The sequence below is a fragment of the Odocoileus virginianus genome, chromosome 5 (genome assembly GCF_023699985.2).
Source record: "Odocoileus virginianus isolate 20LAN1187 ecotype Illinois chromosome 5, Ovbor_1.2, whole genome shotgun sequence".
Taxonomy (NCBI): domain Eukaryota; kingdom Metazoa; phylum Chordata; class Mammalia; order Artiodactyla; family Cervidae; genus Odocoileus; species Odocoileus virginianus.
The window spans coordinates 78,174,942-78,195,495 of record NC_069678.1 but is presented as its reverse complement, the minus strand read 5'-3'; the positions used below and the strand labels follow the sequence as shown (position 1 = coordinate 78,195,495).

Below are 20,554 nucleotides of genomic sequence, written 5' to 3'. Positions count from 1 at the left end.
GAAGAAGTGAGTCATCCAGCGAAGTCTCTGAAACATCTTATACCATCTTGCTGCCCCTAACCTCCACCAGGGGTACCATCACAGCTCCTGGCTGCTAAGGGACCTTCTCGCCAATCGGAGGTCCTCGTCAGGCTCCTGCTCTCTGCTCCCTCCCATCTATGGCCTGCAGGATACCAGTGCCTGGGGTAGTCAGCAGTTATTCTTTTTAAAACTGAGCATCCCTAAAAAACTGAGCATCATGTGGATGATCCAGCATCCTTGAGATGGGTTCCCTGGCAACTTGGAAAGGAGAAAATACTCAAGGGTGGGCCTCTAAGAGTACTTCTTGAGCCAGTCCCCAGGGTGGTGGGGGCAAGGAGGGTGCAGCCCAGGCCACACATCAGCCCCCGACCAGGATGTGCCGCTGAGACTCAAAGACAGTCTCTAAGCCCCTTTCCAGCTCTTCTATGCCTTGTTATTGGCTTCTTGGAGGTGTGTACTGTACCGGGGCTGTTACAGCAGAGAATGTTTTTCCAGACTCATCCAGAGAGAGTTCCACCTTCAAATATCAGCCCCTTCCCCAGAACCCAATTCACTGCATTTCGGTTGCATGCTTACATGTTTATCTTCATCACTGTGCCCTCCCCAGCCTCCAAGGCCTTAATCATCTTTGTGTCTTCCCAAGTTCCCAGGCTCAGAAAGCATGTGGTCAGTGTGAACTGACTGGCTGAAGGGACAAATACATATACGGCCCCCTTTCTCTTCGACAAGACCTCGAGAAGTTGGTTAACCTGTTCAAGGTCATACAGCCAATGACTGGTTAGGGGAGATGAATTAAAACCAAATCAGACCCTGTCTGATGCCCTTAGGGGTATGGGAAAAGGTGCTTATGGTAATATAGCATCAACAGAACACCAGATAGTATGCTATGTATATTTTACAGACGCAACACCAAGGTTCAGAGAGGTGCCCTCTGCCTACATTGCACCTTGCTCTTCCCACTCACTCACTCCTGCCTGAGTAAGAAAAGTGCATTCCTCAGGCTCCAAATTAGAAGTCACTTTCTTTAGGAAGCCTTTCTTCCGCAATCTCCCAAATTCAGTGGGTGCCCCTCCTCCACTGTCTCACGGCAGAGCTTCTGTCCCTGCTGGCACTAACTGAATTACTGGTTGTCTCTCCCACATCAAACTTTAAGATCCTCAAGGGCAGAGGGCAAGCGCTGTATCTTAAATGTATTGAACTTTACCTACTGCTAAGTCACTTTAGTTGTGCCTGACTCTTTGCGACCCTATGTACTGTAGCCCACCAGGCTCCTCTGTCCATGGGATTCTCTAGGCACGAATACTGGAGTGGGTTTCCATGCCTTTCTCCAGGGGATCTTCCCAACGCAGGGATTGAACCCGTGTCTCTTGTGTCTCCTGCACTGGCAGGTGGGTTCTTTACCACTAGTTTCATCTGGAAGCCCCACTAAGCAAAACGCCGGGCACACTGGGAAGACCAGTAAATATTTGTGGGAGAAAAGAGGGAAGAAAGCAAGGAAAGAAGGCTCCCAAAGCCACAGAGCTGGGAAGTGGGGAAGTTGGGTTTGAATCCAGGCCTGCCTGCTTCCAAGGACTAGACCAGAACAGACTAGACTACCTCCATGAAAACATACAAACTCCCCTTAGAGTAGACAGCCTCTTACTGTACTCTTGGGGCTTTATCTTTTGTTAGTGAATGGATCTTAAGCTTGCACAGGTCAAGGACAGCTTGATCATATGTGATTTTTCCGGGACGCCCCCGGTCCCTGGAGCACAGAACACCACACGTGGTGTGTGCTTTATGCATAACTGTGGCTTAAGCTGACTTATGTTCAATCCATTGATCAGAAGGTGACTCAGATCAGAGAAGAGCCAGCCACTGGCCCTCAAGATGGCACAAGGCCTGTGGGGTGGGAGTGCCTAGAATGATCAAGGCACTGAAACTCCGGCTGGGGCCAAGTTTATCCAAGTGTTTTAAGACTAAAGAGGCACATGTACGTGCATGCACGTGTGCACGCTCAGTCGCTTCGGTCATGTCTGACTCTTTCCGACCCTATGGACTATAGTCCACCAGTCCTCTTCTGTCCATGGGATTTCTCAGGCAGGAATATTGCAGTAGGTTGCCATGTCCTCCTCCAAGGGATTTTCCTGACCCAGGGATTGAACCCGCATCTCCTACATTACAGGCAGATTCTTTACCGCTGAGCCACCGGGGAAGCCCGCAGAGGCATACACTGATACAAAATGCAGTGTCTTATTGCCCTCAGGGGTTAGGAGTGGCTTCTGGAGTTTAAACTAAGTTCATGATTATATAAGACAGGCAGTTTCCCTGGGAATAAAAATAATGACATGGAGAAATTTTGTTTTTAAGTTTGCTTTGTCCCCCAACAAGAAGTTTATAAAAGATGTAGTGTACAGAATGCAATGAAAATAAGAAGTATTCATTCAAAGACCAGGAAACATGTTTTCTCTCTGAAAATCTCAGTTCTCTCTTGCACACCCACTACTACCCCAAGATCACACTTTTCTACAGTTAGGGTTTCTCTTCGATAAAAAATTTTAGTAACTTTTTATGTTGTGCACCACATGTGACCTTTGGTATCACTGTGGCCTCTCAAGGCAGAGTCTGGGAGCGGGGACATTACTCGCCTAGGAAGTGGGAATGTGGTTTGAGGTGAGCGCTGCTTCTGCTTCCCCAGGGGACTCTGGGTAAGTCCCAGCCTCAGTTTCCTTCTCTGCGACAAGGGCACGAAAAGGCCCCTTGGCTGACTCCTTAGGCCACCCTGAAGATCTACTGAGACACTGCCTTGGGAACATACTTCAGGTAGTAGGAGGGACCTATCAACATAAGTAAGGTAGCACATTTATCTAAACATCAGAAAGGAATGAAGCTTTACAGGTAAATCTATTATCTAGATAACACAAACCTTCCTTCCTAAGTGTAAAACTGTACTGGATTTAACCTTTGGCAATGGCACTTGTATTTTTAGACTAGCCTGTTCCCTTTTTGAAGCAGAGAACACTGGGCTCTTTGCTTTAACCAAAGCAAAGACGCAGGGTTATTAACGACTGTCTTGAGGGAAGATGGGGGCTATGAATTTGTGTTATCCTGACATGCTCAACACTGACTGTCCTCTGCTTTTCACAATTCTGGATCTGGTGTTCTGGAAGAGTGTTTCTGTCTTTTCCTCCCAGGTAAGCAGTCATTTCTCCCTGCTAGAAAAGTGGCAGCCTTTCAGATTTCCCCTGACTCCAGCTTCTAAACCACATTACATGAGAGAGAAAGTGAGAGTGAAAGGCCCTTAGTTGTGTCTGACTCTATGTGACACCATGGACTTATACAGCCCACGAAATTCTCCAGGCCAGAATACTGGCCTGGGTAGCTGTTCCCTTCTCCAGGGGGTCTTCCCAGCCCAGGGATCGAACCCAGGTCTCCCAATTGCAGGCGGATTCTTCACCAGCTGAGCCACCAGGGAAGCCCAATTGCATGAGAAAATCTAAAAACCTAAGTTTGTTAAGTTCAGTTGCAGGGCAAGAGCCTATCGAGTTTTTCTATGAGCACACCAAAGCAGTTTTATGCATCTTTTACATTAATCTTCCTAAGGTCATGTGCCTCTCTACTTAAAAACTCAGTGTTTCTCATTCCTGCCAAAACAAGCCCATACACCCCCGGCTGGCGCAGGTTTCCGGGCCTTCCGTCACCTGTGCTGACTACACATGCGGTCTCTCCTCTTAGTACTCGCAGTGTTGACTGCTGCCCTCCGCCGCCTCTTGTACCTTAAAAGCCCACCCTTCGAGGCCCACCTCCTTCCTGGAGTCTCCCTCCTCTGAACTCTCCTCTCATCGTATCCACATCTTTCCCATGGCCCTGACCACTTTCTGATTTAAACTAAGACATTTTCCCAGAAGCATGTCTAACTCACTTCATTATCCTAATACCCCCTTGGAGCTGAATAAATGCATACATGTGTGGTGCCAAATAGGTTTCCGGCTCCTGTTCTCTGAGGCCCCTCTCCCAACTGCTGCCCACGGCTGTTCCAGATAGCTAAGGCTGCTGCGTTCCAAAGCTCCTGTCAGATTCACTCTGAGCGGGGAGGGCCTCTCTCCTGGGGGACTGCTGAGTCGTGACTCTGCCCTTCCCTCGCCTCAGGGTCTGCCTCTCCCCAGCGCCCTCCTGGGAGAGGAGTCGGCACAGCAGCCCCCCATGGGGGTGGCAGGTGGCCAGCGGTGGGGGGGGTGGCACTCACCACTGCCCAGCCTCAGGAGCAGCACGTCCTGCAGCCTGCGGTTGAGGTCGCGGAGCTCCTTCATCTCGGACACGAGCGCCCCGTACTCCTTGAGCTTCTTGGCCTGCTGCACCAGCTGCCTCCGAGTCCGCTCCAGCTCCTGCTGGAGGTGGCGCATCTCCTCCTGCTGCTGCTGGTAGTTGCGCAGCAGCTCCTCATACAGAGCCCGGGGCACGCCGGCGTCCTCCAGACTGTCCATGTCCTCCGTGCCCGGCGAGGCCTCCACGAACACCTCCTCCGGGCACGTGCCGTGGCCCAGGCTCAGGCCGTTCTGCTTCTCCAGCCGGGCCACCACTGCCTCGATGCTCTTGTGCGCCACTTCGCTCGGCTTCCGCCCCTCGGGTCTCTGTGTAGGACAACGAGAGTCAGTTCAGGCAAGGGCAGCTGGGGCCGTCTTGGACTGTGGCTCAATATGTCCCCAGACAATCCTAGAATCACAGAACCACAGAACATCAGTGCTTGGAGAAACTCTGTGCACACACTTAAGACAAAGCTCTTTATTTTACACATGGGGAAACAGAGGTCCAGAGTGGGAAAGTGTCTTGCCCCAAGTCACCGGGTCAGTGAGCAACACAGGCAGGACTCAGGTTTCCCAGGCCAGTGCTTTCCCATCTCCGTCACACTGCCTCTTGGATGTATCTCATACCATGACTGCCTGCCCCCACTCCCCAGCCCCCCACCCACCCACAGGGCTAAGGCAGTGATCTGCTCACAGTGGGTATTCAACGAGTATTTGTGGAGAATCCATGAGAAATCAGTCCAGGCCTAGGCATCCCAGGGGGTCACCAGTCAAATCTTTACACCAACAAAACATAAAGGCCTCTTCTCCCCACCTCACCCCCCATCCCAAGAAAGGGCATTCCACCAAATAAAGTTTTTCTGAAGAATGCTCCAGTTGGGAAGGATGCTAAGGACTCTAATCTGGAGCAGGAACTGTGTCTTATTTTCTGTTTCTCCACTGCCTACTCAGAACTGGCACCCGGTAGGGGCTTGATAAATGTTTACTTAACTGAAAAGTTCAAAGAATACTAGTATTGGAAGGTTCTTTCTGTTTAACTCCATCATTTTACAGGTGAGGAAATCGAGGCTCAGAGAGGAGAAGGACTGTACTCAGGGTCACATGCTGAGCTAGCGAGTCAGACCTGGGACTTAAAGCCCAACTTAAGAGCACAAGGCTCCTTCCCCTACCCCTGCCAGTCTCTGCTTGAACTCTGGCCAAGCTAAAGCTCAGCATGGACTGGGTAGAGAAAGGACAGTTTAGTGAGAGGAGAACTATCCAGGACTACCCAGGGGCTGGGGCTTTAGCTGCCTGAGGAAATTCCAGCTCAAGTGGACAAAGTTTTCAAGAGAGGGAGTGGAAGCTATAGGACCAATTGAATTCTTCACCCAGGGCAGGAGGGCTAGGGACTCTCCTGACTGGGGGCACTCGTGGGAAGTGCAGACAACCAAAGACACAAGATTCTAGACAACTTAAATATGTCAAGTTGAGCCTGCCTTAACCTCTCAATAAGCTCCTGAAAGTTTTGGAAAAAACAACAAAAAAGAACCATGACTCTGGGATTAGGTTACATGACAAAATCCTACCCTGTTGTCTTCTCAACTGGGATAAAGTGCTACTAGTCTAAATCAATCCATTCATTAAAGCTGTAATGATCACTTTAGATACCCATCTGCAGTGCTACACTGGGACACCCCCAAGGGCAGGGACCATGTCTGTCGGATCTCTATGACCCCAGGAACCAGTACAGGGCCACAGTGGGGGTGCAATGAATGCATGAACTCAACTCAGCTGAATCTTTTGGACCACGCTTCGGGAATGTCCTTAACCTGAGTCCAAAATCAGACTGTGGTCAAAGCGGAAAGTATCCCTCTTCTGCCCCCCTTCCTCTGGGGCAGCCATTGCGCGGAATAAACATCTGGTTTACAGGACAAGCTACTTAGCAGACTTCCAAGTAAAGGCTGGAGGAGACCCACTAGGGCTCACACCAAAGGAAATACAACTCATGCACAAGTTTTTCTTCTAGCCTAGGATCACATTAACCCTTCTGTGTGAACCTGGCACACCCGCCTCTGCTCATGAGCCCACTCCTGGCTGTCAGGGGGCAGCCTGATGGTGGCTGGCTCTGACCTGCTGCCCAAGAACAGCCACCTCATATTCCTGTAGCCCAGCAGCAATCTCTCTGGAGCTGGAGGCCGGAGGAAATGCCCCTTCTAAGCCCTCAGTGGTGATGACACTGCACAGGCGGTCCAAACAGGACAGTGCTCCCTGGGCAGTCAGCTGGCACAGCCAACTCCCACCAGCTGGCCCGAGTCTCTCACCTTGTGAACAGATCATGGCCTATGACCCCAGGGGACATTTACATGGGCAGAGGAGGCCAGACTGGAATTCTTCAGCTATCAGAGATATGAAAAATGCTCCCCCATACTTTCAAAAAGAGGAAAGATTTTGTTACCTTGATGTGTCTAAGCTGTAAATCTTCTTCCCCATAATCTTTAACCTCCCCATCTTCTTCTACGAGATTGAGAGAAAGTTTGGGGATTTTTATTTTCTTCTGCATCACACTGTTTTCAAGGTCAGATTTGTCTTCTAAAATGTATACCAAAAAAATAAGGTTCATTATGGGTCAAAATGCTCAAAATGCCCACAACCTCAAATGCTAGAGAGTGACTGAGGCCAGACCAGTTAAAGAGGAAAAGCCAACCAATCCAAGACATGTTCCCTCCTTCATGCAGGGCTCTTGAGAGCAACAGTGCAGATCAAGCTTGAGATAAAGGGTATATGCTAAAAGCACTATCATACAGAGCATTGAAATAGCACCCAATGAATGTGCTGAGGGGTTTTCCTAAGTATATCTTAAAGGGTAGCCTTTTATGGAATTCTAGAATCTTGGAACTGGAATGGCCCTTAGATTGTTATGTTTTTAACTTAACTAGCACATAAATTCCTCAACAGTCAAGATCTTTTTAAGCCAAAGGACTTCCCGGGAAAACTTGTTGGGTTTCAGCCAGCTCAGGTACTAAAGAGCAGGAAGGGATGAAGCCTCTTATGAAGATAAAGCCTGGACTGGAGCTGAGGTGGAGCCTCCGCAGAACCCAGACACAGGACAGACTGAGTTAAGATAGTTATAGGAAGAGGAATGAGTAATGTTCACTGCCTTCTTACTGATATCAAATCAGGAGACAACAGACTTTGAGGGGCCTCAGTGACCACGTGGTCCAACTCTCCCATTTTACATGTGAGGATGGAAGGAGTGTGATGAGTGTAAGGAAGAGCCAGGAAATGGAAAACAGGCCTCCGGCATCTCACCCAGTGCTTACGTGTGACCACATCACACACTGATGTGCACTACAAACTACAAAAGGGCTACACACACACACACACAGGGATATTACTTCTCTCTTTCTTATTCTTAAACTCAACTTCAGATAATCTGAAAGAGAATTTTCAGATTTTACAAGCACTTGACTATTTCAGAATGTAGTCAAACGCCAAATCTTCCTAAATGGCCTTAGGAATGGAGCCCCAGATGGTCAAGCGTAGGAGTCCAGGCCTCAGTGTGAAACTCAGCTCTTCTGTGACAATGTGAGGAGTGGGGACTGAGGCCCCAGTCACGTGATCTCAAGTGTCTCCCCTATAAAGAAGTGTGGGGGTGACCGCAATGCCTCACACACCACACAGCACAGCACATCAATGAACAGGATGTGAAAACTGGTATGGCCAACATCCTCAGAACTGTCTTACTTCCCTAAGCAAAAGGTGGATAAAAAAAAAAAAAAAAAAGAAAGAATGACTTCAGAAAGGTACAGAGTGTAAGGGAAATGCCCAGGAAAAGTAGATGGTCTTTGTTAACAACCTCCTGATCGGAGATGAAAATGGCCTTTCCCACTAGTGAGAGAGCAATCCTTGGGTTCTAGTTTCACAAAAAGGCTAGTTCTTGTTCTCTTTGTACCTACATTTTATAGGTGGGTTAGGAATGAACAGCAGCAGGGGAGGTGGTCTTTCTAAAAGAATAGCAGCTCCCCTCCTATAAACCATTGTTCTTTCTTTCTAAATTAAAAAGCTGTTAAAAGTAAAACCCAACGAAACTGCTTCAAAGGAAGCTATCCTGAAATGGGATGGGTGGGTGTTTTCATAAGTGAAGAAACAGAAACAGAGAGAGATACAGAGGATGAGAGGGTGGTGTCAGGACTTCTGAATGTGTTGAGGCAAAGCTCCTGGGTTAGTCTTCAGTTTGACAAGTTCAAGGGCAAAATTTTGAGATGTAGCCACCAAACTAGAAATGACAAGCTATGCTCAGCCTCCCTGAGCTGAAACTCTGAAGCTCAGAATCATGTTGGTATGGAGAGAAGCAATCCTTCAAACTCACAAAACTGGGCAATAGTTGAACTGAGAGCAATTTCCAGATCATTTCACTCAACGCTTTCAAGATGGAGATGAGGTTCCAAATGGAAATCCATGCACCTGTCCACTAAACCAGCAGGCCCAGGGATACAGGAGTAGGACAGGCAGGGTTCCCATTCTGGAGAGTTCATGCTTGTACAAGGTCACAGAAATTAGGGCTATAACATGAGCAGTGTGAGAACTCAGACCTTGTAACCAGAGTTCAGCACTTTTCCTCCTATGCCTCAGCTTAATGTTTACTGAGAATTTACACTTCCAGATCTAGCTGGGGCCTTGGGCCACTGAGAATGAACATTGTTGGGGACACTAGATAAAAACCCGCAAAAAAGAAAAACTCTCTGATAAGACTGAGAGAAGATCTCAAATACTGAGTTTGAATAAGGGGGCAGTAACTGCTCTAGGACCTCGGGGACAAGGGAGATCACTTTGGTCAGGACAACCATGGCAGGCTTTGGAGAAGTACCCTTTGAGGTAGCCTCCTTACTTACAAGGTGGTCTTGGGTAACTTACTTTACTTCTCTGATCCTGTATCCTCATCTGTGACTTGAAGTAAATAATTCCTACTCACATTGCCAGGATGCCCTGAAGATGATCAATTCTGTGTGTTAAGAACTTGAGTGAAGTGAATGGCACTTGGACTATCAGCAGTCATAAAAGGACAGTCATTTAGGGATGGCAAGAAGAGGGAAAAGGATAGAAATTAAAAAAAAAAAAAAGTAAAGACTGCGAAAGCATTTAGACTGGAATGGTTACAAAAGATGGTTCAGTTATAGGCAGGAAGAGAGGTAAGAAAGGAAGTTAAGGTGGCTGAGCTTGGAGAATAAACGGCTTTGAATGCCAAGATAAGAAGAACTAAGGTTCAGCCTGCAGGTGTGGGAAAGTCAAACAATCTGGATTCCAAGTCCAGTTCTGCTAGGTTGTAGGTGTGAGAAGTCAGGCAAGTTGCTGTGTCAGTGAGTATTACTGATCTCTTTCTGTAGAAATGGAGATAGAATATTGGCTTCAGGTGGGATCAAATTAGCCGAGAAAATGTGCCTTGAAGGCAACAGAGCCCTGTCCTTACAGCACATGACAAAATTCAGAGCCTGCTGCTGGCCCAAGGCTGCTGCAGGCTTGCACCAAGAGGTGGAGACCTGCCCAGCCACCTGGCTTGAGAAAGGTGACACTTGGCAGAGCTCTACTCCCCATATGATGACAGAAGTCCAACTCCCATCAGCTATGCCCAAAGCTCCATGCTCTTCCATCTAACGGGAATGCCGTCTCCTTTCCTCTCTGTCTGAAAAACTCCATCCAGCCTCCACTCAGCTCTTCTTTCCTTCTTCAAGGTTCCATTACATCTTGCACATACCTTCTCTGTAGCCTGTTTTCTTATTATGTTGCAATCATCTGCTTTGAGGTCTACCTTTCCCACTGGAGTGTGAATAACTACAGTGCAGGTCCCATATCATAAGCCTGGTCATACAATATAGGGACTCATCAAAAAATGTTTAATGAAAGAATAGTAGAAAGAAGCTATGCCAGTAAGCATGTGAAAAGATGCTCAAAATCCTCAGTCATTAAGGAAACACAAATCAAAAAGAATACAATCAGATATACTTCATACTTACTGGGATGGCTACAATCAAAAGAAAAAGAAAAAAGAAAAGAACAGAGGATAAGCATAACAAGTGTTGAGAAAATATGGACAAATTGGAACACTAATACATTCCTGATAGGAATGTAAAATGGGGCAGCCAATATGGAAAACAGTATGGTATTTTCTCACAAGGTTAAAAAGAATAACTATAGGATCCAGCAAATCCATTCTTAGATATATACTCAAGAGAAATGAAAACATGTCCACCAAAAACTTGTGCACAAATGTTCATAGCAACATTATTCATAATAGTCAAAAGGGGGAAACAACCCATTGTCCATCAACTGATGAATGGGAAAAAATGTGATATATTCATTCAATGGGGTATTACTCAACTGTAAGAAGAATGTATCGATTCTTGCTATAACATGAATGAATCTTGAAAACATTATGCTAAGTGAAAGCAGCCAGACACAATGGCCACATAATGTATGATTCCATTTATATGAAATGTCCAGGATAGGTATATCCATAGAGATGGAAAGTAGATTAATGTTTTCCAGGAATGGAGGGGGAAGGCGCAATGAGAAATGACCACTTAATAGGTAACAGGGATTTCTTTTACAGTGATGAAAGTGTTCCAGAATTAGATAGTGAAGATGGTTGCAGAACACTTAAGTGTACACATTTTAAAATGGTTAAAATGGTGAATTTTATGTTATGTCAATTATATTTCAATTAAAAGATAGGCTACCACTTTTAGAATGTGTGTTACCTACCAGATACCACTATAAGGCTCTTTTCATATACTACTATACTTCCCAACAACCCAGCAATTAAGAACTAGCTGCAATTTTCCCATGAGAGAACTGAGACTCAAAGAGGGCCTAAAGCCACCCAGACAGGAAGGCACAGAGCCAGGATTGATCTAGATCTCTTTGCCTCCCAAGCCCAAGCTCTTTTCTCTCTAAACACATGCCTAAAATACAGTAGAGCCATATTCACAAACGCTGAATGAATGAATGATGACTCTGGATAAAGACATCTAAATTCCTCAGCCTGAAGTTCAAAGCAGAAGACCACTTTAACACTTGCTCTCCTGACAAGACCCCTGTGGCCTCAGAAAACTCCCAGACAGAAGCAACCATTACCAAGGACAACAGAATGAGGCTGGCCAGACCCCAGGGCTTGAATGGGTTCTTTGAAAAGGTAGGATGAGCAGTACAGGAAGATGTGAGTGACAGGACTGAGTTCCAGAGGTAGCAGAAGCTAACAGTTTCCCCAGTCACCTGTCCCCTGACCTGGTCCTGGCTGCCCCAGTGTTTGGCCATGGGGATCCCGAGGCAGCTCTGAGAGCTAAGAACCTCCTGGCTCCATGCTAATGCTCATTAGTCTTCTCCCTGAGTTGTGCTCCCTGGACGAGGGTTTCCTGGATGTGCTCCCTGGATGAGGGCTCAAGAAGATCTAAAGCCTTCACTTGTCCTTTTCTGGGGTCAGTGGACATTCATTGACCCTTGTTCTGGGTTGAGCACTCTGCTAAGAGGTCTGTGTCTTTCAGATCCTTACAACCCAGGATGTACTAAGAATTTCAATCAGAATACAAGGTTTGACTTTCAGAGAGATGCTGGCTCATGTGGGGCAAACCTCCCATCTCCAGGTCTCCTTAATCCTCACCCTGAGCTAAAGGTGATGCCTCCCGTCCATTCTAGTCCACAGATTATGGAACACTCAGTGTCACTGTGAGAAGTGGAAGGACTGGTTGGGAGAGGGAGGCCCAGGACTGAATAAAGGCAGCCTAGTCTTGCGAATTAGGCGGTCCTGGTTTGGAACTCCAGTTCTGCTACCTGCTGATAGTGGGAATTCGAGCAAGCTACTTCACCTGTCTGAGCCTCACTTTCATTATTTCTAAGGTTAGGATGATAAACTGTTTTCCAAAAGGTGATGCTTATAAAACACCAAGCACAGTGCCTTTCTTGTCCAAGGTGTTCAATGAATAGCAGCGATGAGGCTGTTCTGTGGGTTATGTGCTTGGCTTTTATCCTTTGGCACAGAGAACCACTGCAGGCATCCAACACAGATTGAGACATGATGAAGGAGATGTTTCAGGAAGATTAATGTGGCAGTGGTGAGCAAGATGGATGAGGTGTGAGGAGGAGACTGAACATAGGGTGACAAGAAGCTATAACTCTTGACTGGTCACATTAATGAAGGTGAACGATGGTGTGGATCATCTAAGACAGCAGGTAACTTCATGCGGCATTTTAACATGGCTTTGGAGTCTGTGTCTGGCTTTGCATGCCAGGAAACCACAGACGAAATTAGCAATGGACTCAAAGGGATGAAGAAAACTCTCTATAGTCAACCCACCTATGCAAATGCTCCAAACTTAAGACCCAATAATCAGTTTTAGTGTAAACAGAAATAAACATGTAGCCTCTGAAGAGACAATCTTCTTTGACTCTGACTTCCTGATTGTTTTGTTTCCAGGGCAAGAAAACCACCAAGGATTTAGGCATCAACTATCTCCTCCTCCTTTCCAGCTTCTGTGCTGTTAGCTAACTGCATTCATCTATTCAACAAATATTGAGTAAGCATCTACTATGCACCAGGCCCCATGCCAAATTCTTTACTAACATCAATATATTTAATCCCCATGATGATTCTTTTGAAGCAGAAACTGAGGCTCAAAAGTGAAGCGGTTTGCCTAAGACATAAACTACTAAATATCAGAGCTAGAATTTCCAGTCACGTCTGCATGACACTTGGACCATTTCTATTACCTAATGATCCTATAGGAACAGGAGAAAAATTACCAAGTTGTTGTAACTTCCTCAACTGAACTAAAAGGCACATATAAAATGACGAGTGTTAATATACAAGTGCCAGCCTTTTTCCTAAGCCCATGCCTACATCCAGGAAAATGCTGCGATAAATTCCCAAATTCAACTTAGCACAAGTGTGACTCAATACCAACCTCCTGAACTCCAAGCTTATCAAGACCACCAAGCCCTAAACAATCCCCCCAAAGAGCCCCTATTCAAAGCCATAAAATGTGGTAGAAGCTGCTTCTCAAAAATATAGAAGAACTTGGTGTCTGTCATTCATCTAAGAGGGAGAAACATCCCATTAAACTTACCACTATTGAAAAAAAATGGAGGCATGGTAATGAGCAAATAATGTTTTAGAGAACAGGCTGGTAGACAGGAAATTCCATGCAAGTCTGTCTTCAAAAGTGAAGAGACCCCTGGAGAATTAGAAGTACAATTACAATGGGAAAGGCATTGTCCATTTTACATAAAATCATGCTGGATAATTAAAAGAATCAAATGTCAGAGTTTAATATGGTGTGGGGTTGTTGGTTATGATGAAATTCTGAAAGGCTAAACATAAACCATTTCACCTAGGCTTTGTCTTCCTTTAAAAAAATACTGTATGCCAGTTTAAAATTCTTCAACTGTATAAAAACCCTGCAAAGTCTATGTTTGCTTCAAAAACAGACATGCCACAGAAAAAGCATGTATATCTCTCATCCTCTGGCCTCTGTTTCTATAACATCTGAGGCAGACAAAATTCCCAAGTTTCTAGGACTGTATCTAATCAAGACAACAAGAAGATGAGTGCCCTGCTGTGGTAAAGCAGTAAGAAATCAAGAGACAAGGGTTTGAGGCATGGCTTTGTAACTCACTCTCCGGGTGACTGGTCACTTCCTTTCAATTCTCTCTTCTGTAAAACAATGGGGACTGGACTAGAAAACCCCAAGAGACCCTTCCAGCTGTGTGATCATTGGACAGCCACAGGGAATTCCACTTCTCTTTCTCTTCTGTACAGTGCTGGTAAGAGCAGATGATCCCATCCTTACAGGTGGGCTTGTCTGAAGAAGTGTCCTGATGAGTCCATCCAAAAAGGGAGAGAAGAACTGAGAGCAAGGTTTTGGTAGGTCTCCAGGCTCTCACTATCACAGCCTCCCAGGCCTGGGCACAGGGTTAGGGCATGGATGGAACTAGGAACCTTCAACCTGCTGACTCATTTGTCTAGCTACCCTCATGTGCTTCACCAGGCTGTTGCCGGGGTAATAAGTGGCCCCACCATAGGGTCACAGGTGGGAAAAACATGGGGTGAGATGGGAATCCTTCCCTGCGAAAGTCAAGCCCCAGGAGGATTTACAACACACACAAGTTAAATTTTAACCCTGTCTGTTCCTTGGTCCTCTAAATCGTTCCTTTCTACCATAAATGGTGGTTCCCACACACTGAGCAAGCTGTTCTCTCAACAGTGCTTACCATCACAGTCCTTATCAATTACCTACCTTTAATGAGTACCTACTATGTGCCAGATAACTCCCATGTTACCTTGCTAATAACACAATAATATAATGGGCAAGTAGCTCACGACTATCTCTATGTTTGGGCACCTGAAACTTGGAGAAGTGAAGTAATCTCCCTAAGGTCACACAGCTTGTAAGCAGAGTCAAAATTGGAACCCAGACTGCCTGATTTCAAAGCCTATCTTCTTTTAGTTCTCTAATACTTCCTACTTGATACTTAAGGAAGTGACCTGGGAGAGGAGCTCATCTAACCAATTCTCCTATCAAAAGGCAGGAGTTCATTCTGGAATGTCCACCTCCCCAGACAGGGAGCTCATCATCATGTTGGAAGCAGTGTTCATCTGCTCTTATTATAGTCCTCCCACCAAATCCTATAAATTCCAGTCTCTGGACCTAATTTTGCTTCCGGGACCCCAAAGAACAGGTATGATCCTTCTGCTACTGGGGCAAAATTCAGACATCCAAAACTACCAAAATATTACTCCGAGATGATTCTGTCTTCTCCTACTTATACATTATTTAGCTGTCCTATCCTACATCTCACCAATAAGCTCAGAGGAAAAAGTGGTTGCTATGTAGTTATAAGAAACAAAAATAGGCTTAGATCTAGGATACAAAGCCTTCGCTCCTCATTTGATTTCTAGAACACCCATCTCTCCTGTTTATCTTTTGATTTTAGTGCATCTCTGGCTGCTTCTTCCCAGTTATCTTTTGGGGCTCTTCTTCTTTAGCTGTACCCCCTAAAAGCTGGTGTTCTAAAGAATTCTGCACCATTCCCTTCCTCTGACCCCCCTCTCCCTCTGTGACCCCACCACGCCCATGGTTAATGATGTCCACACTGGGATCTTCAGCTCCACTAGAGCACTCTCCTAAATCTTGGACCACACGCCTAATCCTGCTCCTAGAGTATCTGCCCAGATGTCCCACGGGCCCCCAAGATTTATCTTGTTTCAAACTAGACTCATCATCTCCTCTTCTAACCAACCACTCTTCTAGTGGGATCAGAGCCCAGATCACCACATCATCATCACACACATCACCATGATCAGGCAGTTCTCAGATCCTATGGCGTCTCCTTCCTTAGACCATCTCAGAGCCAGCACAACCACTGTGACCTCAGTGTGGGTATTTTCCATAAGCTTCCATAAGTTTTCCATAAGCTTCGTGTATATGGGAAGACCTTAGCCCACTGCCTGGCACCTACAGCAGCCACTAAACGTTTGAGTAGCTTTCTTCTCCTGGGGTAAACAAAACAAGAAGCCCTGTCTCACAAGGATGTAGACAAGAGTATGTATATGGTATTTCCCAGCACTGAACCTGGAGCCTGGTGAGTACTAAATAAATATTTAGTGAATTGGTCCTTGAAGGCAAGAAACAAAGTCTGTTCCTCCTCCTGTGTTTCTCTCCAGCGTCCGACTGACCATCTAGTGTACCTTAAGAGCTGGGGAACTAACATGAACCAGAGAAAAGTTCTTCAGGGCATGGATGCTTTTCTGGTAGCATTTTAAAATGAAGAACACACATCTTCTTTCTCGAAGGAGCTTATAAGACAAAGCAGGTAGGCACAGTGGAAAGAGAATAAATCTTGGGAGCCAAAGATCTAAATTTGAACTCTACTTTTCTGGTGTGTTTTTAAAAATAAAAACCAGTATGCTCTTGAATAACAAAAACAACCAAAAAGAAACACTCAAAAGAGCAAGACCTCAGCTTGCATGGGGCAATTTTTTCCTTTCATCCAGTGAACCAGAATTCTGAAGTACTCTGCAGTACTTACTATTTAGTTGCAACAAATACTTGGTTCTTAAACAAGACAAATCACATCAGAAGGAACTTTCAATGGTTAACATTTCAGTAGAATCAGCAACAGATGACAACAGGCAAGTTCCAACCTTCGCTCCAATGTACATCAGCAGAACATGTCAAAACTTAAATTAAAAGTTTTCACTTGCTTTTTTAAAATAAATCCTTTTGTTGGCAGTCTCCCACTGATGACATGCAACAATCTTTGCATATGAAATCGCCTAGTCCCCTGCTTCGCTGCTAACTTTGTAGAAGTTCCAAAACATTTCTGGAGCAAGTGATCTATTTGGATCGACAATGCCAAGCTGGGACCTGAGCCCTGAATGAGCTAAAATTACCAAAGCAAGAAGAACGTGGCTTTGGAAGCTATTTCCCGCAAGTGTGGGGTTTCTTCTAGTCAAGGGAGAGATACAGAATGTCGACTTTTTCCAGATGAATAAAGTTGAATGAAACCTCCAGAACTGACTGCAGGTTTCTGCTCTGAAACAAATTGCTGTTAGAGTCCCTGTTCTCCCTGCTTCTTCTCCCCGAGCATAACATATGCACCTGACTTCCCAAAGCTGGTGAGTTCAACTTGGGCTGATTGGAGTGGACTACGTGCCGGGCACTGCAGGTGCAGAGAAAAGGAAGGCAGGTCCCTGTCCTGGAGGAGTTCACCATCTCCTAAGAAGACAGACACAGTCACGACTAACCAAAACAGGACACAGAATGCTAAGATAAGTGAGGAACAGCCAAGTCAAAGGAGAGCTCCAAGGAAGGAGCGTCTCCCATGGGGACAGAGAGTGGAACAGGGTGCTGTCAATGCATTTGTTCATTCCTCTATGACAGCCCTCAGCTCACAGGACTGCAAGCACCCATGTGTCTGCCCTTCCCACTCAAAGTGAGTCCATGGGCAGATGCCCATCTGACACAATGATTAACCCATCCTGGCTGACTCGAGGAGTGCCTGAGGGTGGGTTCTCAAGATGGCATGAAATACCATCTGCAGCCTAGAGGAAGCTGCAGAAATGAGGTGGCACTGGGGCCACTATGAATGCCCAGGCTGAGAAGCTGAAGTTCATTCAGTAGGCAACGGGGAGCTACAGAAAGTTCTACCGAGTAGTGACTAAGACTATGTCTTAGAAAATTACTCTGGCAGCAATTTGGAAAATAGATTGAGGCAGGGTGATCAATTAGAAGACAGCTATGCTGGTTTAGATGTAAAAGCTGGTGCAGGCCTGGATGTGGGCAGTGGGGGTAAAGTTAGAAAGCTGTACAAGATAAACTGCAAAGACCCTCTAGAATAGGCCCTTTCTCTGGCCTGCAGTGCCTGGCTTCTCTCCATTTAGGCCATACATCGGGCCCCAAGACTATCCTGAGGATGGTGCCCATTTTTTTCTTTGTCACTCCGACAGACAGAAGCCCTACATGGCAGGGCCTGAAAAGTTAACTTTTGGTCTCACCTGGGTTGTGCTGCCATTTCAATCCTAGGACCTCAGACCTGTGGGTGCACTGGAGCATTTGCTTATTACTGCACAGGGCCTGGGGTATGGGAAGTAGTAAGGGGACAGATGACAACAAAAGGAATTTAGCACACCCGAATAACAGTAACGCAGCAAAAGTGCCTGGAGAGAATGGCATAGCATTTTAAGTCTCGGAGCTTAGAAAAAACCAGTTTTGGCCCTGTTTAAAAAAAAAAAAAAACATAAATTCAATATCATGAGCCCCAGGAGGAGACTGGATTGCAGTTGGATAATGGTTAAGTTCTCCAAATGGGTTGCTCTCACTTTCACAAGCTGTTTGGCAAGTAAATGAGAGTGACGAATGAGACCGCGTCCAAAGGTGAGCCAAGTCTTGAGTTATGTGAACCAGGAGGATGGGAGCTCTTCTGAGATTTCCTGAGGAAGATGTAACTTAGCAGGGAGGAAGGTGTGTGTGCTCTGTAGGAGGGAGGCTGTTAAGAGAAGAAGAGAAGAGCAGAAGGGGCTTGAAAATTCAGCGCTAAAAACTGCTCTTGAGCTCAAAAACTTGCTTTGAACTGTAAGCTTCATGGACAGTTCTCTCTTCGTTTACTCCTTCCAAGCTTGCTGTGTGGCCAATGGAAGCATCAGCTACGTTACAAAGACTTCCCAGTGGGCACCTGGCACTGGAAGACCTGGGTTCTGAGTCTGGCTTTGTCATTTGCGGCTATGCAGCTTAGAAAGGCTCAGAGTCCTCATCTCTAACAACAGCAATCTCCATCAACAGGTTTCTGCAGAGGACTAACAGAGATAATGCAGAGGCACAAAGCAAGACTGTCAATAAAGACTGTGTTTGTTTTTCCCCCTTGAACTGAAATCAAGGCTCTATACTGAGGTCTGACACACATGGAAACCACGGTGTAGACCAGCACATGCTAGAAAATGCCAAGTCCCAAAGCAGCTGGCTTTGACATTTCCTGATACAAGAAGAGGTACACTTGAAGACAGCTCTGGGTTGGCCTGGGCAAACAGCAATGAACAGACTTCTCACCAAAAGCCATAAAGTAGCCCCAAACTGCCCCCCTGAAACCTCGCTTTTGATGTCAGAGAGGGATTAATTACTCGTGGCTAACTGACAAAAACATAGCCTTCTCTGCCTCCTGCTTGAAGACTCACCTCCCCACATCAGGTCCCACAGCACACTTGTATTTACAACTAGGACATGCCAGAAGAAGAGCTCTTTAAGACGAAGTCACTCTAAGCAATTCTCAGAGCCTCGGCATTGAAGATGGGGTTTCAAGACACACAGGAGAGTTCTTCCAGGATAAACGAATTCCCAAACCCACCCTGGCCCTTCCATTCGGATCTACAGCCAGAACAGCCCCAGTTTAAAAATTAACCAGCTGAGGGGAATTCTAAATACGGTCTAGCCAACCTCAAGTTCTTTCTCTTCTCCCCGCAACCCCCTCCCCCGCCCCTTTTCTCTCCTCAAGGAAAACAAAAACAAAAACCTGAAGAGAGGTGGGGGAAAGTGCTTTTCAACTCACTTTGCTCAAGTTGGCACCATGCTTTTTCTCTGGATCTACTCTGCCAGTTTCCAGATGTTGCCTAGTTTTGTGGGTTTTTTAAAAAAATTGTTTGTTTTTAATAATCCCAGAGATTTATTTCCAACTTGGAAGGATGAACAGTCTATACATTCAAGATTCATGGTCCTCAAACCAAAGATTACACTGTCTTACTTAAAAAGACTTCTGTCAATTTTCAAAAATCAGTCTGTAGGGGCTGCCGTCTCCCCCAGCAGCCTCTCTACAGTGCTTGAAGAGCCAAGCACAGTGTTAATATTTACTGAATGAATAAATGGATGAATGAACAATCTCTCAAAGAGGAAAACAGCCATCACACACTAAAACATGTACATACCACTGACTCCTTCTGACATATACCACTTCTCTCCTAGGGCCCTTCCAGATCTAAAGAGTGTAACAGAGGCATCAAGAGCATGCTTTCCTTTCTTATAGTCAAGGGGAAGCAATGGTTACAACCTAGTTATAACTTCCTCAGGGCAATTCTGTACTCCTGGGGGAAACAATCTCCACATCCCTTCCCTCAGGTAATTAAAATCAAGCAAACAAACAAAATAAAACCTAATCAGCTACAAAGGTTTCCTTTTTCTCTGCATACTTTCCTTCATTCTGTTTTTCTGGCCCTAGGCAGGCCCAGGTGTTATGGGTGGCTTTATACCACTGTGCCCCAGGGCTTGTCAGAGAGGTGGTAAGGACACAGTCCTGCCAAAAGGGCCCCAGGTGCTCATCTGTTTCCAGCTTTTCTTCCACTCCTCAACTCTGGCAAACCTACTTTCCAGAGGCAACAGGGGGTGATAGAAAGGAACTTATCATGAACTAGAGCTCGAATGTGCTGCTAATTTGCCACGAGACCCTTGGAAAGTCACTTCTCTGTTTCAAGCCACAGTTTCCTTACTTGCCAAATTTAAATATGATAAATGCTGAATTAATCTTTTAAGCTAAATGAAGAAAGCTAAGGAAGTTGGAAAAGATGGGAAAGGTCTCAAACTACGAAATAACAGCAGTATCAACTCACCCCTGGTCTCTTCGCACTGGAGGGCAGGGTGGCTTACTGTCTGCTCACTCTGAGGTGCACCCTCCTTACTTACCAGCAATAGCTAGAAGGCTGCTCCCCAAAACAGAAGTGACACTTTCCTCTTCTACTC

At 45.9% G+C, this 20,554-nt stretch overlaps 2 protein-coding genes across 8 annotated transcripts in view; both read right to left on the bottom strand.

Annotated features, from left to right (window-relative positions):
• The window catches only part of AGBL4 (AGBL carboxypeptidase 4), a 1,425,416-nt gene that overhangs the window by 243,300 nt on the left and 1,161,562 nt on the right, over nt 1-20,554 (bottom strand). The gene's annotated exons all lie outside the window — the stretch shown is intronic.
• Nucleotides 1-20,554, bottom strand: part of BEND5 (BEN domain containing 5) — a 48,808-nt gene that overhangs the window by 26,933 nt on the left and 1,321 nt on the right. The window contains exons 1-3 of one of the 4 annotated variants that reach the window (XM_020876895.2): nt 13,400-13,783; nt 6,739-6,872; nt 4,247-4,631 (exon numbers count right to left, since the gene is read on the bottom strand). In XM_020876895.2, coding sequence (XP_020732554.1) covers nt 4,247-4,631; nt 6,739-6,872; nt 13,400-13,424 — 544 coding nt within the window. In that variant the 5' untranslated portion in view covers nt 13,425-13,783. Of the gene's footprint in view, nt 1-4,246; nt 4,714-6,738; nt 6,873-13,399; nt 13,784-20,554 lie in introns of those variants that run through there. The other 3 variants (XM_020876885.2, XM_070468188.1, XM_070468190.1) reach the window with 3 other exon arrangements.